Source organism: Eurytemora carolleeae, unplaced genomic scaffold, assembly GCF_000591075.1.
Source record: "Eurytemora carolleeae unplaced genomic scaffold, Eaff_2.0 scaffold660, whole genome shotgun sequence".
NCBI classification, from domain to species: Eukaryota; Metazoa; Arthropoda; class Copepoda; order Calanoida; family Temoridae; genus Eurytemora; species Eurytemora carolleeae.
Genome location: NW_019396563.1, coordinates 163,128 through 180,680, shown reverse-complemented (window position 1 = coordinate 180,680; position 17,553 = coordinate 163,128). Strand labels below are relative to the sequence as shown.

General features: G+C 35.5%; 2 protein-coding genes across 2 annotated transcripts; both read left to right on the top strand.

The window, feature by feature from the left end:
• Nucleotides 1–1,810: 1,810 nt before the first annotated feature.
• LOC111705544 (uncharacterized) lies at nt 1,811–4,312 on the top strand. Its single transcript, XM_023478127.1, has 2 exons — nt 1,811–2,699; nt 3,096–4,312. The coding sequence occupies exons 1-2, from the start codon at nt 1,898–1,900 to the stop codon at nt 3,845–3,847; spliced, it is 1,554 nt and encodes a 517-aa protein (XP_023333895.1). The 5' UTR covers nt 1,811–1,897; the 3' UTR covers nt 3,848–4,312.
• A 5-nt stretch (nt 4,313–4,317) lies between these two features.
• On the top strand, nt 4,318–6,954 carry LOC111705545 (uncharacterized). Its single transcript, XM_023478128.1, has 3 exons — nt 4,318–4,845; nt 5,227–5,289; nt 5,539–6,954. Exons 1-3 carry the CDS (start codon nt 4,746–4,748, stop codon nt 6,738–6,740), a joined length of 1,365 nt encoding a protein of 454 aa, XP_023333896.1. The 5' UTR covers nt 4,318–4,745; the 3' UTR covers nt 6,741–6,954.
• The last annotated feature ends 10,599 nt before the right edge of the window (nt 6,955–17,553 follow it).

Here is a 17,553-nt window from a genome sequence, read left to right as displayed (position 1 = left end):
TGTTCTTAGATGCCAGATAATGATTTCCAGGGCTCATTACGGACTCTTGTCGGTTTAGAGATCTTCTAACCGAGTCCATTTCAAGATCAAATCTCCTTGGAGTATTAACATTACTTGCTTCAGCAGGCTTGCTTGGACCTGAAGGGGTAGATCTTTTCAATTGGTTAGTGAGCATGGACAAAAGGGTTTCTTGGGTCTTCATTCTCTCATGGAGATCAGATACTTCATTTTGTAGCTCAGCATTAGCTTGTTCAATTATAGTGTAATTGTTTTTAACATCAAGCAGGAGTGTTTTTAGATCCTTGAAAGTTCCTAGGTCTCTTTTAAGATTTTGTACTTCAAAATCTAATTGTGTGATTTTAGACTTGACTGAGGGCTCTTGATCTGTTGAACCTTCTTCAATCAATTGATCATCTTCCTCTTGGTCAGTGGGGTCATCATTCTGATCCTCTGTATAATCTCGAGAAATTTCTTCAACTTCACTGGATGCAATACCAGTTCCTGGATAGTGTGATGATTTCGCAAAATTCTCTTCAAATAATTTTTTGAGATCTGTGTGCGCTTTGTCTATAAAGTTCCTGAGATCTACAACCTGTTTATGAAACTCCACAACTTGTCTGAATAAGCAGTCTTGTTCAATATCATCTATCTCTTGGTTTAATCTAGGCAGCTTATCTTCAAACTCATCCAGCCAATTGGGTTCTCCATTAGTAACCTTGCAATTTGCCTCAGCAAAAGCACCCTCAATATCAATTTTGATTTGGGCTAGTTTGGAGCCAACTTCATTCTTAAAATCAATGTCAGAGCAATTGTTTCCTCTATGACCCAGAGCAGTAGCCATACCTTTCCCAATACCCGATTCTTCATAGTCTTCTGGTACAATGGTGGATTCATTTATCCTAGGTAAAGCTCCTTCTGTTCTTGGAGTTGAGGTGGCACCAGGGTCTTCAATCACTCCCCTTAGCCGGGAGGGTTTCATAATCCCCTTTTGCAGATTCTCTTTAGCTAGAGTCTGCATATTCTTCATGACTTTGCTTCTCTAAGAATCTAACTAGAACAAATTCTGAGTCAAATACTTAGATTAACAACCATGAAGGATAAATCAACAAGGGTACAGATGTTTCTGATACCTTGCAAAGTAGCTTCTGAGTAATCAGAACAATTTCTGACACTCGGAACTAGTTATAGTAATGATTTAAAAGGGATCCAGAACAAATTCTTGACCCAGATTAAAATCACTATTTCAAATTACCCTCTTAGCAGAAGATAATGCTAGTATTGTGATGCCGGGGGGTTAAAGAGATAGACCAAAATTGGAGAGGAATATGGCATCTAGTCTCTCCTTTCATAAAAAAGGGTAATTCCTTTCTGGTATTTATTTGCTGTATNGCGACATCGCTGGTTTCTAGGGCTTTTAAAATTAGTTCAATAGTGCCTAAACTGATAAGAACAACATTTGTGCATAATTTCCGTGTCTGTAAGTGATTGAGAGTTTAAGTTTGCTTGTTTATTATTCTTTAATAAATTTTAGTTTATCTACTCGGTTTATTGTTGCCGCAGAAGTTTTCAAAATATTTTCTTTTTGGATTGGACTTTTATAATTCCAAGTTTTTTGTTCTGTCCTAACGTTTTATCCAATTTTTAACTTTTATTAGATATATTCTCTTAAGAACTTTTGAATAAACCACTGTTCCATATATATCCCTTAATTTAATCGTTCTTTAACTTTTATATTAGTTCATTAACTTTTATATTAGTTTTCTTCACCTGTTAATCGTCTATGGTTATCTTTGCTTTTTTGTTAGTTATCATATTTGTAGAGTCCGAGCCGACGCGACCACTAAGCATTTCTGGCCGAATCTGAAGTATTTGTTCATAATTACTGCATCTTCTCACAATGCCAGTTAACTACAAAACCGCAAGCCAAGCTGAGTTAAACATAGAAAGAGCAGCTGTAAACCTATCACTTCACAAGCAAACGGCAGACAGCTCCTGGAGCAAAATTACTAAATCCGTCGCCTCTGATCTCCTAAATGTCAAGACTGAGATGGAAGACCTTTACAGGCTTTTGGCCTCCGCTGACCTTGCAGCTCTAACTGGACAGCAGAAAGCTGATTTTTTATTGAAGCTTAATTCTTCAACTTCCAAGATAACCACAGCATTCCAAGTTCACTTTATTGCACTCTCAGACTCGCCATCCATCGCTCAAGAGTTCATACAGCAGGATGCTTTTACCGGTCTCTCGCCTGAACAATCCAAGAAGATATCGGAACTCCGGAAGAAAAGAGAGGATCAATCCGAGAAAGATGAACTAAAGGCAGAAAAGGCTCAGAAGCAGTCATTCTATGATCCAAATCGACGCAAGCCCTTCTACAACATGTTTGTTCCGAAACCTAGAGGATTCCCTAACCAGATGATTTATCCCCAGTTCCCTCAGATGCAAAACTCTTCACCGAATATGAATCTCTCAACCCCCCCACCCCCTCTTTCATTTCCGCTCCCGGGTATGTTTTACAACGCATCAAGTTCTTACCCAGCAACACCAACTTCGATGCCCGCTCTAACCTACACATCAGATCGCGAGAAGAAGAGGCAAATGATCGAACAAGAGAAGCTGAACTCCTACTGCAAAGACTGTAATAAGCTAGGTCACTGGAAAGGAGATGCTCAGTGCCAGTTTGCAGCTCTTCGTCTAGCAGGTTACATGCTACACAACTAATTTGGGTAAATTCTTTGTAGAATTTTTAAGATTGATTGATATTTATCTCTATCTGTTGCACATAAACTTTAAACTTAGTATGCGTTTAATTCTTTTCTGGTTCTTATTTTCCCTCCAATTGCCGCTTATCTTTGTAGTTTTCACAACTTCTATGTATTTTTCAATCCTTTTTAATATTTTAAGATTGATTAAGCTGAATATGGCTAGTTATGCTTTTTGTTTGCCTCGTACATATTATTTAATCATATCCTAATACTTGAAACTCAATAGACCTATAATTCTTTTCTTGTCCAATAGTTCCTTATCTCTGAAGTTTTCATACCTTTTTAAATGATAACAAATTTCCTTAATAGTATTTCTGAAGTACTAATTTCAGGTCCTTTAACTTCAATAGTCTGGGATGGGAACGGGCATAAGACCTTGACTAACTACTTCACCGAGTTAGGGTTTTCTCTCCCTTCTACAAACACAGTCTTAAGTATACACAACCCTTCTTCAATTAAGTTTTCGGAATGTGTTCTTAATGCAGAGGTTTTCAATCTTAATATTTTGAAGCAAGGTTTAAAATTAAATTTTACTTCAAAGCCGTCTTCTTATGAAGAAGATAACAACAAAAACGCAAGAGAGAATCTTGGAGCAGTTCGGGAAAAAGTCAATGACTGGCTTTTAAGTAATAGTGTTGAAAAAGTAACTTTCAAACCATTCTGTGTTAACCCCCTGAATTTAGTTACAAAAATTGATAATGTCACTGGAAAAATAAAACATAGGCCCTGCATAGACATGAGCCGTCACCTAAACCCTCTTATGAAAGAAGAAAAATGTAAACTTGAAGATCTCTCAGTTGCAGAGCAGTTAGTTGATAAAAATGATTTTATGTGTACTCTTGATCTTAAGAACCAGTTCTTCCATGTCCAGCTTAATTCAGATTATAAAAAGTATTTCGGGTTTAAGCTTCCTAATGAGTCCGGGGTAAATGAATACTATCAGATCAACGTTATGGCATACGGGTGCAAACCCGCCGTGAATATTGTAACTCATTTATTAAAACCAGTAAAACATTTCTTACATCTCTTGGAATACGGTTTACCATATATATTGATGACGGCCGTGTTCTTGGAACATCCATAGTTGAGTGCCAAGATAAATTTAATGCAACCTTACTTGTTCTACAATTAGCCGGATGGAATATCCAGCCTGAAAAAACTTCCAGCATTCCTGTCCAAAGATTATCTTACCTTGGATTGATCACAGACACTGTAGAAATGAAATATTATGCGTCCAAAGAAAAAATAGATCTTCTCAGCTCCATGCTAAAAGACTGTTTGCACAACATTTCTCAAAATATTAGTTTTAAAGCTAGAGATTTAGCTTCTCTTTTAGGGAAAATAAATGCCCTCTCCAAAAGTCACGGCAACTTTTTGTATATATGTGTAGAGAAACACAACATCTTTTAGGTAAAGCAGTTTTTACTAATGGTTGGGAAACCGATGTAACTCTGAATGGTCTAGCCTTTAAGGAACTTATGTTCTTGTCAAATCACCTAAATTTTTTCAATGGAACAGTCATTCACAATGCCCCAGGTAGCGGGAAACTCTGAGACTTATTATTGTTGCCCTCCTATAGATAATATTATTCCTGTAATCCGGAAAGTTTTGTCAAACTCTAATATTACCATGATTCTACTTGTACCAAACTGGCCGGCAGCCAGCTTCTGGCCGTTTTTGTGCCCGACAGGAAAATTCCTTCCAGAAATTAAAGAATTTTTTATTTTTACTCCAACCTTTAATCAAGATCAGGCAAATTCTCTTTTTAGCAGGAAACCTCACTCATTTATTGCCTTCAAGATTATTACCGGAATTTCGCAAGATAATTTCAATAATTAGCTAAAATTTCTCATAAATTTTACCCCCTTTGCACATTTCACCAAAATTGTTATCAAAATATTGTGATCGACTTTTAACTGTATCTGATTGTACTGTATCATTGGTAAAATCTATATTATCCGTTTTTTTTTTTTTGCAGAATTATGTTTCAAACTAAAGACTTTTTGACTCCAAGGATCCCAGCCTCGCCAATACCATCAACAATATCCCTAAACAATTCTCACATGATCAATCTCAATTTAGGTTCGATAACATATCTTATTTTATTTCATTTTTAATTTTGAGAATTAAGTTATAAATTATTTTATTTCATTTTTCATTTTGAGAATTAAGTTATAAATTAAAAAATTTAAATTCTTCGACCAAAAATTTTTAGAAGAAATTTGCCGAAAATTTTATACTTTTACCACTGAAATTCGTGCATTTTAAGAACATTATGCAAGTTTTAATTGTTAAATATAATTTGTACCCAAGTTAATTGAAACTGAAATAATAACTTTACAATCCCTTTTTGAATAGTGCTGTTATTTTAGTTTAGCTAATCTTCCTATGGAAATCTCTAACAATATGAGTTGCCATAACAAATTCCAAAATGTTATTTCTTACAAAAAATCTCTTATTTAGTGTCTACTGATTTGATAGAACGAAATCTGCCGAAGCCTAACACTGATAACTTAACATTCGTAGGTTAGCTTAAAGCCTTAATTTTGTTATTTATTTTCTATGAACTTAATTTTTTATCTAATTACATTCTTGATTTTAGTTTATCCTGAGTATACCTTCATAAACACAATGCAAACCTTTTATTTTTATTTTGATCTTTGCGTTAAATACTCCTTAAATTTTTTATTTTTAATAAATATTTCTTTTGTTTAAGGAATTTCATTCAAGAATTTAATCGTCTTAATTTTATTAATAGTTATTTTATTTTTACAGCTGCCAGCGCGGATCAACAGTTTCCACCGCTACACATTACAGAAAACCCGATGCTAGTCGACAATGCAAATTTGGCAAATTCGACCATCTCAATGGCACAAGAAACCTTAGCTGTTCCTAAGCTCGATATTCCATTTGGCCTTGACATAACCTTATTTCCGAATGTTTATGAATTTATCATTAAAAATCCTTCGCTAATTGACGCTGCAAATATTATGCTAACTCCAGCAGTAGCGAAATCTACACTTAAGTCTTATTCACAAGTAGTAAACGACTTTAAATCTTTTTGTCTGGAGAATAATTATTGTTTGTCCAATTTAAGGGAACAAAATGTAATAGATTATATCGGAGTTTCATTTTCCGAGAAAAGAACTTTCTCATATTTCTGTAAATTAATACCTAGTTTAGTTTTATTAGAAAATCTGATCAAACCTTCTGGTAGAAGCTCAGTTCTTACAGAAAGGGTGCAAGCTATATTGAATAGTTTTAAAAGGAAATTAAGTGAAACAAAAGCCCCCGTCAAGAAAGGCTTGCTTTGTCCTATTGATCATTTCAAATCTATTATTCAACACGAAATAGTTCCTTACGTGAAATCTCCACATAATATTAACCCGATTAAGTTCCGCTCCTTGTTCAGAGCAATTTTCATTTACTTCACTTTCTGTCGGTTTGACGACTTTCACGATTTAAGAGATCAAGATTTTGTTAACCATGGCGATTTTCTAGAAGTTAATTTTCGAAAATCTAAAAACGATCAATTTTATCAAGGTACAAATTCTATATTAGTTCCCTCGAATGATCCCATATTATGTCCAGTTCGTATCACTCATCTTTATTTTGTAAAGTTTAACTTAAATTTCCAAGGCAGTTCTTTTAAAAAGAAGTTTGTAAATTTTCGCATTCAAAATAAAAATGGTAAAGTTACCCCTCTTACTGAAGTTATGCTTTCCCAAAGCAATGCGACCAAATATACCAAACAGCTTCTTGTAGAGTATAATGTTCCTGCAACTATTGTAGAGCGTTTTACAGAAAAGTCGTTGAAAATTGCGGGTGTTACAGGGCTCTTAGACTCCGGGGAACCTTTAGAAAATGTTGCAATTGCCGGTCGCTGGAAATCGTCTACAACCCCAATGCATTACAGAAATACTTCTTACAAATTCCGGAAAAATATTGCGAAAAATATTCCTTTATCTTCATTATAAGATCTTAAATCTGGTCAAAAATATTTGAACTTGTTCTCGTAATTGTATGTAATGTAATTTGTACTGATTGAAGCCGACATCTAATTCCTTGCTTCCTACCAGCGTTTTCTATTTTTAATCTCTAGCCAGTATTCTCATCTAATAAATTTTCATGTAAAATAGTTTCGCTAAACCTGTATACTACATTTTCTATATTATTTATCAATTTTATAATAAATGATGTTAATCTTTTCTCGAACATGTATTTTTATTTAATTAAAAGGTTATTTACGATCAGAGCATGAATTCTTTATTTATCGATATATAGTTGTGTTTTTAAATTGTCTGTCTGTTGACCGTTCATTCGAATCAATTTGCAGTAAATTTCAATATTGTTCATAAGATTGCAAACACCTTATCGAGATGCGTCTACTTTTATCACAAACCCTGAGTTCCCAGAATAGTAAAAATGCGAGAAAAAGTCATCTAAATAGCATCGCCAAGTGTTAGGTGCTTATTTCTGATAATTCCTATACCTTGTCCTAGGTTAGAAGTGTGCAAGTCAGAAATTAGTCTTCTACCCTACTACTCGATTCACTCTACAAAATTTCCTCGTTCGTTTTTCTCTTCTTTTCTAGTTCTGAAAAACTATATCCAACCTCAAACCGTATCTGTCAAATTGTTGTATAAATCTATTACTATTAGTCCCAAGGGGAATCTAGCAGAAAACTCTGACCCATGAGAAATTCTTCTCCGAGAAACATTTTTCCAGCCACAGCCTTGAATAAATATAATTCCTTCATATACATATATCATGTATAATTTGGTAAAATTATCTTAATTTTTAAAAGTTTGTTGAATAATTATCATTTTATTTCTTGATTTTTTTATTAACTAAAATTTGTGCCAGAGGAGAGAAAAGTTGTCTTCTATAATTACCTTAATTTTCCATTCAAATTTACGCAATTAAAGTTGACGCACTTTATTTTTATTAACTAAAATATGTGTCAGAGGAGAGAAAAGTTGTCTTCTATAATTACCTTAATTTTCCATTCAAATTTACGCAATTAAAGTTGACGCACTTTATTTTTATTAACTAAAATATGTGTCAGAGGAGAGAAAAGTTGTCTTCTATAATTAACTTAATCTTCCATTCAAATTTACGCAATTAAAGTTGACGCACTTTATTTTTATTCTTAAAATGTTGAATCCACATGTTACGCGAGCAATAAATGTATATATTGTAATTTGGACCAGTGGAGCATTTTCATCTTTTCTTATTTTCTTAAATATTTAACAACAATGTAAAAAAAATTTTTAATAAAAAAAGGAAGATATTATTAGATGAACTGAGTACAGGGAAAGGTAAGATTAGATGAATTGAGTACAGGGGAAGGTAAGATAAGATGAACTGAGTACAGGGGAAGGTAGGATTAGATGAACTGAGTACAGGGGAAGGTAAGATTGATTAGATGAACTGAGTACAGGGGAATGTAAGATTAGATGAACTGAGTACAGGGAAAGGTAAGATTAGATGAACTGAGTACAGGGGAATGTAAGATTAGATGAACTGAGTACAGGGAAAGGTAAGATTAGATGAACTGAGTACAGGGGAAAGGTAAAATTAGATGAACTGAGTACAGGGGAAGGTAGGATTAGATAAACTGAGGACAGTGGAAGGTAGGATAAGATAAACGAGGACAAGGGAAGGTAAGAATAGCTAAACTGAGGACAGGGGAAGGTAGGATAAGATGAACTGAGTACAGGGGAAGATAAGATTAGATAAACTGAGTACAGGGGAAGGTAGGATTAGATAAACTGAGGACAGGGGAAGGTAGGATAAGATAAACTGAGGACAGGGGAAGGTAAGATTAGATAAACTGAGGACAGGGGAAGGTAGGATAAGATGAACTGAGTACAGGGGAAGATAGGATAAGATAAACTGAGTGCAGGGGAAGGTAGGAGAAGATGAACTGAGTACAGGGGAAGGTAGGATTGGATGAGCTGAATACAGGGGAAGGTAGGATAAGATAAACTGAGTACAAGGGAAGGTAGGATAAGATGAACTGAGTACAGGGGAAGGTATGATTAGATAAACTGAGTACAGGGGAAGGTAGGATAAGATGAACTGAGTACAGGGGAATGTAAGATTAGATGAACTGAGTACAGGGGAAAGTAAGATTAGATAAACTGAGTACATGGGAAGGTAGGATTATATAAACTGAGTACAGGGGAAGGTAGGATAACATGAACTGAGTACAGGGGAAGGTAAGATTAGATGAACTGAGTATTGGGGAAGGTAGGATAAGATGAACTGAGTACAGGGGAAGGTACGATTAGATAAACTGAGTACAGCAGAAGGTAGGATAAGATGAACTGAGTACAGGGGAAGGTAAGATTAGATGAACTGAGTACAGGGGAAAGGTAAAATTAGATGAACTGAGTACAAGGGAAGGTAGGATAAGATGAACTGAGTACAGGGGAAGGTATGATTAGATGAACTGAGTACAGGGGAAGGTAAGATTAGATGAACTGAGTACAGGGGAAGGTATGATTAGATGAACTGAGTACAGGGGAAGGTAGCATTAGATGAACTGAGTACAGGGGAAGGTAGGATTAGATGAACTGAGTACAGGGGAAGGTAGGATAAGATGAACTGAGTACAGGGGAAAGTAAGATTAGATGAACTGAGTACAGGGGAAGGTAGGATTAGATGAACTGAGTACAAGGGAAGGTAGGATTAGATGAACTGAGCACAGGGGAAGGTAAGATTAGATGAACTGAGTACAGGGGAAGGTAGGATAAGATGAACTGAGCAAAGGGGAAGGTAAGATTAGATGAACTGAGTACAGGGGAAGGTAAGATTAGATGAACTGAGCACAGGGGAAGGTAGGATAAGATAAACTGAGTACGGGGGAAGGTAGGATAAGATAATTTGAGTACAGGGGAAGGTAGGATAAGATGAACTGAGTACAGGGGAAGGTAGGATAAGATGAACTGAGTACAGGGGAAGGTAGGATAAGATAAACTGAGTACGGGGGAAGGTAGGATATGATAAACTGAGTACAGGGGAAGGTAGGATAAGATGAACTGAGTACAGGGGAAGGAGTGTGGATTAAGTTTGGAGTAGATAAATCAGCCTAAGGAACGTCCTTAAAGAAATGCTCTCACATTTTCTTGAGAATAACTTGAAGAAAGTTTGGCAACAAATTAACTAGATTGCTCTCTTTTCAGTTTTCAGCCATTAGTTAGATATAAGTTATCCTAAATACCATCAAATTTGAACATGATTGATTAGACGTCTTTAAACACTCAGTAGTCAGTACTTTCAGTATTAATGGATCATAAACACGAAGAAAATACTAAAAATAGAAAATAAACACGAACAAAATATGGGATTTTATTCATTTACTAAAAATTAGAAAATAAAACACTTAAAACTTATTATAAATGCGAATATTAAGTAGTTTATATCTTAAAAGTAATATTCTCTGTTTCTCTGTTTGTATGTCAGATCATAGCTCATGAACCTGTATCCTTTGATCCCTGTATCCCAGTATCCCTGTATCCCTGTATCCCTGTATCCCTGTATCCCTGAATCCCTGTATCCCTGTATCCCTGTATCCCTGTATCCCTGAATCACTGTATCCCTTGATTCCTTGTATCCCTGTATCCCTGTATCCCTGTATTCCTGTATCCCTGTATCCCTGTATCCCTGTATGTATCCCTGTATCCCTGTATCCCTGTATCCCTGTATCCATGCATCCCTGTATCCTGTATCCCTGTATCTCTGTATCCTGTGTCCCTGTATCCCTGTACCCCTGTATTCCTGTATCCCAGTATACCTGTATCCCTGTATCCCTGTATCCCTGTTTCCCTGTTTCCCTGTTTCCCTGTATCCCTGTATCCCTGTATCCCTGTATTCCCATGGTATATATCATGACTTTCCCCCTCCCCCTGTAGTTCTCGACCCAATAAATTTCCCGTAAGTTTACACACCTGGATATTCCCAAATAAAAGACAAATAGGAAGAGTATCTATTCTACAGATATAATACACAAAATACAGCAGTAGACACCATAGCAGAAGAGAAGAATAGTTTTATTATACTGGTGTGATCATGTACATATCTGTAATGTATTTGTAAAATTTTGAATGCATATATCTAAAACATAATTGAATTATTAACAAACACATTAGAACAAGACCTTAGGTCTTCATACTGTGATACATAAATGATTGAATAAAATAGAATAGAATAGAATAGAATAGAATAGAATAGAATAGAATAGAATAGAATAGAATATAATAGAATAGAATAGAATAGAATAGTATAGAATAGTATAGAATAGTATAGAATAGTATAGAATAGTATAGAATAGAATAGAATAGAATAGAATAGAATAGAATAGAATAGAATAGAATAGAATAGAATAGAATAGAATAGAATAGAATAGAATAGAATAGAATAGAATAGTATAGAATAGTATAGAATAGTATAGAATAGTATAGAATAGTATAGAATAGTATAGAATAGAATAGAATAGAATAGAATAGAATAGGATAAAATAGAATAGAATAGAATAGGATAAATAGAATAGAATAGAATATAATAGAATAGAATAGATTAGAATAGAATAGAGTGAAATAGAATAGAATAGAATAGAAAACAATAGTATAGAATAGAATAGAAAAGAATAGAATAGAATAGAATATAATAGAATAGGATAGAATAGGATGGAAAGAATAGAATAGAATTGAATAGAATAGGATAGGATAGGATAGAATAGAATAGAACAGAATAGATTATTATAGAATCTGTTCTGTATGAGCTGGGGTAGGTTTCTAATCAGTTCAGCAAACATAGAGATTAGGAGTGAAAGATCTGCAATTACCATGGTATCCTATGCTACCAGGAGAACCAGGGTATCCTATACTACAAGGAGAACCAGAGTATCCTATACTACCAGGAGAACCAGGGTATCCTAAGCTACCAGGAGAACCAGGGTATCCTATGCTACCAGGAGAACCAGAGTATCCTATACTACCAGGAGAACCAGGGTATCCTCTACTACCAGGAGAACCAGAGTATCCTATACTACCAGGAGAACCATAGTATCCTATACTACTAGGAGAACCAGGGTATCCTCTACTACCAGGAGAACCAGAGTATCCTATACTACTAGGAGAACCATAGTATCCTATACTACCAGGAGAACCAGAGTATCCTCTACTACCAGGAGAACCAGGGTATCCTATACTACCAGGAGAACCAGGGTATCCTATGCTACCAGGAGAACCAGGGTATCCTATACTACCAGGAGAACCAGGGTATCCTATACTACCAGGAGAACCAGGGTATCCTATACTACCAGGAAAACCAGGGTATCCTATGCTACCAGGAGAACCAGGGTATCCTATACTACCAGGAAAACCAGGGTACCCTATACTACCAGGAGAACCAGGGTACCCTATACTACCAGGAGAACCACGGTTCCCTATACTACCAGGAGAACCAGGGTACCCTATACTACCAGGAGAACCAGGGTACCCTATATTACCAGGAGAACCAGGGTATCCTATACTACCAGGAGAACCAGGGTATCCTATGCTACCAGGAGAACCAGGTTATCCTATACTACCAGGAGAACCAGAGTATCCTCTACTACCAGGAGAACCAGGGTACCCTATACTACCAGGAGAACCAGGGTATCCTATGCTTTAATTAGTGAGGATGTCAAGTCTACTAGAAATATCAAGAATGGGTTTACAACCTTTGATTATTGTAGTTGTTAAAAGTCTACTAGAAACAAGAATTGGATTAGACCCTTTGATGAGTACGAAATGTGGATGTGAAGTCTACCTGCAACATCGATAATGGGTTTACACCCTTTGATTAGTGTGGATGCAGTTAGAATGTGTTTTAAGAGCTGACTTGTTCTTCTAAATTTACACACTTTTATTGTTACCAAAATTTGATACTTTTCCTGAATCTACTTGATTAAGTGCAAGGAATTTATTCCTGGAAAAAAATAATTATCAGAAGGCTGACCATAGATTTTTTTAAATAGTAGGTTTATGAAATTGGAGATTATGAGAGTGAATAATAAATACATCTAATATCATTCCTAACAAAACAAATTTTTAACTATCCCATCAATATATGTAATATGTAATATATGTATGAATATTAAATGTGTGTGAATAAATCTTTAATAAACAAATAAAAATGACAAATACCGGAACCAGGGAACCAGGGAACCAGGGAACCAAAGGAACTAGTGGAACCAAAGGAACTAGTGGAACCAAAGGAACTAGGGAAACCAAATGAACTAGTGGAACCAAAGGAACTAGGGAAACCAAAGGAACCAGGGAAACCAAGGGGAACTAAGGGAAACCAAGGGAATCCGGGGAACCAGGGAAATCAAGAGCACCAGGGGAACTAGGATAACAAGGAGAACCAGGAGAACACAAGCACCAGAAGAATCAGGTTAATAGGAGAACCAGAAGAACAAGGGGAATTAGGAGAACTAGGAAAACCAGGAGAACCAAGAGAAACAGGAGAACCAAGAGAACCAGGATAACTATGAGAACAAGGAGAACCAGGAGAACAAGGAGAACAAGGAGAACCAGGAGAACAAGGAGAACCAAGAGAACCAGGAGAACTAGGAGAACCAGTAGAATCAGGAGAATATATAGAATATGTAGAATGTAGATATATGTATTGAGTGTAGAGGGAATAATTCTACTAATACCGGAACCGGATAAACAAAATAAAGGAAATGAAAAGGTGGAGTGGATTGGGAAAGGAATAGGAAGATAGTTAGAAAAGAAAAAAGGATTAAAAGGAATTCAAGAAACGTAAAGGAAAGAAGTGACGGAATAAAGATAATGATAATAATAATAACTTTTGCTAAAAATATTTTATATATATATATATATATGGTAACTATATATTTAATGATGAGTGTCAAATGGGAAAAATTTGCGAAATAAAATTTATGTATCTAAATTTATTTGCAATACATTTACACAATTGTAAACAATATATGATTGTAAGCAAGCAAGATACGTAAGCTGTTTATAATAAAGAAGAAGAATAAGATACAGGAAAGAAACAGCGGAATATAAAGGAAAGAAGAAGAATATGATAAAGAAAAGAAGCAGCGGAATATAAATGAAAGAAGAAGAATAAGATCAAGAAAAGAAGCAGCGGAATATAAAGGAAAGAAGAAGAATATGATAAAGAAAGGAAGCAGCGGAATATAAAGGAAAGAAGAAGAATAAGATAAAGGAAAGAAGCAGCGGAAAATAAAGGAAAGAAGAAGAGTAAGATAAAGGAAAGAAGCAGCGGAAAATAAAGGAAAGAAGAAGAGTAAAATAAAGGAAAGAAACAGCGGAATATAAAAGAAAGAAGAAGAGTAAGATAATGGAAAGAAGCAACAGAAACTAAAGGAAAGAAGAACTGGGAAGATCATAGAAAAGAACAAAGAAAAAGATAAAGACAAGAGGAAGTGGACAAAAAAGATAATATAATGGTTGAAAAAAAGAAAGAAGAAGCGGAAAATAAAGGAAAAAGAAAGAAATAAAAAAGTAAAAAAGCAAAAACAGAAGTACGATGTGCAAGTAAAGAAAAAGGAGATAAGAAAAGAAAAGAGAAATTCATAAAGAAAGGGTAGAGTGTGGAGGTGGGAGGGGGAAAATAAAGAAAGTAAAAGTGATGATGTTGTAAAAGGTTTTAAAGTATTTGGTAAAGTTAGTGAAGAATAAAGAAGTTAAATTGTATTTTACATCTAGTAGAACACCTCCTAATGGTGATATAGAAACGTTTAAACAGAATTTAAATGTATTCATATAAAGAAACTGCATATTTAGGTTTATCTACAGTACTGGTGATTAAACTCTTATTTTTCAGGTAGATCTCTTGTACTGGAGATTAGGTTTGACCTGGTCTGGGAGAAGGTTGGACCTAGTCTGGGATAAGGTTTAACCTGGTCTAGGATAAGGTTTAGCCTGGTCTAGGATAAGGTTTAGCCTGGTCTAGGATAAGGTTTAGCCTGGTTTAGGATAAGGTTAGCCTGGTCTAGGATAAGGTTAGCCTGGTCTAGGATAAGGTTTAACCTGGTCTAGGATAAGGTTAGCCTGGTCTAGGATAAGGTTTAGCCTGGTTTAGGATAAGGTTAGCCTGGTCTAGAATAAGGTTTAACCTGGTCTAGGATAAGGTTAGCCTGGTCTAGGATTAGGTTTAGCCTGGTCTTGGAGAAGGTTTGACCTGGTCTAGGAAAAGGTTTGACCTGGTCTAGAAGAAGGCTTAGCCTGGTCTAGGAAAAGGTTTGACCTTGTCTGGGATAAGGTTTGACATGGTCTAGGAGAAGGTTTACCCTGGTTTAGGATAAGGTTAAGCCTGGTCTAGGATAAGGTTTGACCTGGTCTAGGAGAAGGTTTAGCCTGGTCTAGGAAAAGGTTTGACCTGGTCTAGGATAAGGTTTAGCCTGGTCTTGGAGAAGGTTTAGACTGGTCTAGGAGAATATTTGACCTGGTCTAGGAGAAGATTTGACCTGGTCTAGGAGAAGGTTTGACCTGGTTTAGGAGAAGGTTTAGCATAGTCTAGGAAAAGGTTTGACCTGGTCTAGGATAAGGTTTAGCCTGGTCTTGGAGAAGGTTTGACCTGGTCTATATGAAGGTTTGACCTGGTCTAGGAGAAGGTTTAGCCTGGTCTAGGAGAAGGTTTAGACTGGTCTAGGAGAATATTTGACCTGGTCTAGGAGAAGATTTGACCTGGTCTAGGAGAAGGTTTGACCTGGTCTAGGAGAAGGTTTAGCATAGTCTAGGAGAAGGTTTAACCTGGTCTAGGAGAAGGTTTAGTCTGGTCTAGGAGAAGGTTTGACCTGGTCTAGAAGAAGGTTTGAGAATAAGAATAATTTAGTATTCTTGTTGTATTCTGCTCGGGATTATGGCGACAGGTTCACATAAACTACAATATTCCGGAGCAAGGATACTCTACCAGAACCAGGAGAGATGAATTTTGCATGAGCTCCGCTCCCTTACATCCCTCTTTCTCTTCTCCTATCTGTCTGTCATATCTGTTCTGTCTGTCTGTTATTCTTCTGCATTGTCTGTCAGATGTCTGTCATTTCTCAGTTTCCATGAATATTTTCTATATTTAAACTCTAGTTTTCTAAATCTGAGATTTAAACCAACTAAACCAGATAAAAGTATGGATCACCGTGATCCAGATGTCTTAGTGGTATTATCAGTGAACCTTCACTTTCCAACCCGTTTTCACATATTATTAAGGGGGCTACGTAACATATTTCAGCTGAAAGTGCAGTATTTTAGAGAAGAAAATGTCATAGGTATCAAATGAATCCTAAAGTTTTCTTTACAATACTGCATTCCCAGTAAAATATGCATCTAAAATAGTATGAAACTTAAATTACTTTTGATTATGGTTATTGTTTGAATCTCACCTCTGATGGTAGGTTGAGATTAAAGTTTCTTGCACTAGTCTCACTTCTCCGTTTAAGTCTCCTAGAATGGAGATTTTATTAATTGAGTTTCTTTTAGTTCTTAAATGTAACAGTTATATATCTACATACACAGATTGAATAATTCCTAATTATGGTTATATATCTACATACACACATTGAATAATTCCTAATTTAAGCTCTTTCGTAATTTACAATGAGAATTTTATTACCTGCTAAAATAATATTTGTAATATCTCTGGGTTTTTCATAAATTCTTGCAGTACGCTAATATTTTGGACTAAAAGAAAGGAATGGGTTATTTTTCATAATGATGGTGTAGCAAAGAATAGAATATTATGAGTATAGGCCTGACATAAGAAGTTCTAGATAATTTTACAAGAGGGGCTCAACCTGAACCTAAACCAGTTAAGAAGTGCAGTTCTCTTCATTATATATATATATATATCATACATTGAGTTTGATTGAGCTGTATTAGGTGCTAGAACCCTGTAATCCTCTGCTGTTTATTCAGGGGGGGGGGAGGAGGAAGAGGGGGAGGGGGAATGAAAGGATGGGGGCAGGAAACCTAGGGAACTAAGTGAAAGGGTTTTGTTTAGATATTTGACGTTAATCACGCTACGAGGTTAGATTTGGATAGAAAAGATTGGTCCGTTTCTTCTAACAAGAAACGGACCAAAATGTTAAGAATTGAAGTTTGTACAGATTGTTTTCCGCTTCTGTACGATTACAGATTTTTTTTTCTAAAACGGTTTAAATCTTAATCTCTTCATTTTCTGTCTATCCTGTATTCAATACTCTAGCTTTCCTTTATATTCTGTATTCTATACTCTAGTGTTCTTATCTATCCTGTATTCTATACTCTAGTGTTTCTATCTATCCTGTATTCTATACTCTAGTGTTCTTATCTATCCTGTATTCTATACTCTAGTGTTCTTATCTATCCTGTATTCTATACTCTAGTGTTCCTATCTATCCTGTATTCTATACTCTAGTGTTCCTATCTATCCTGTATTTTATACTCCAGTGTTCCTAGCTAACCTGTATTCTATTCTCTAGTGTTCCTAGCTATCCTGTATTCTATACTGTAGTGTTCCTATCTGTCCTGTATTTTATACTCTAGTGTTCCTAGCTAACCTCTATTCTATACTCTAGTGTTCTTATATATCCTGTATTCTATACTCTAGTGTTCTTATCTATCCTGTATTCTATATTCTAGTGTTCCTATCTATCCTGTATTTTATACTCTAGTATTCCTATATATTCTGTATTCTATACTCTAGTGTTCCTAACTATCCTGTATTCTATACTCTAGTGTTCCTAGCTAACCTGTATTCTATTTCCTA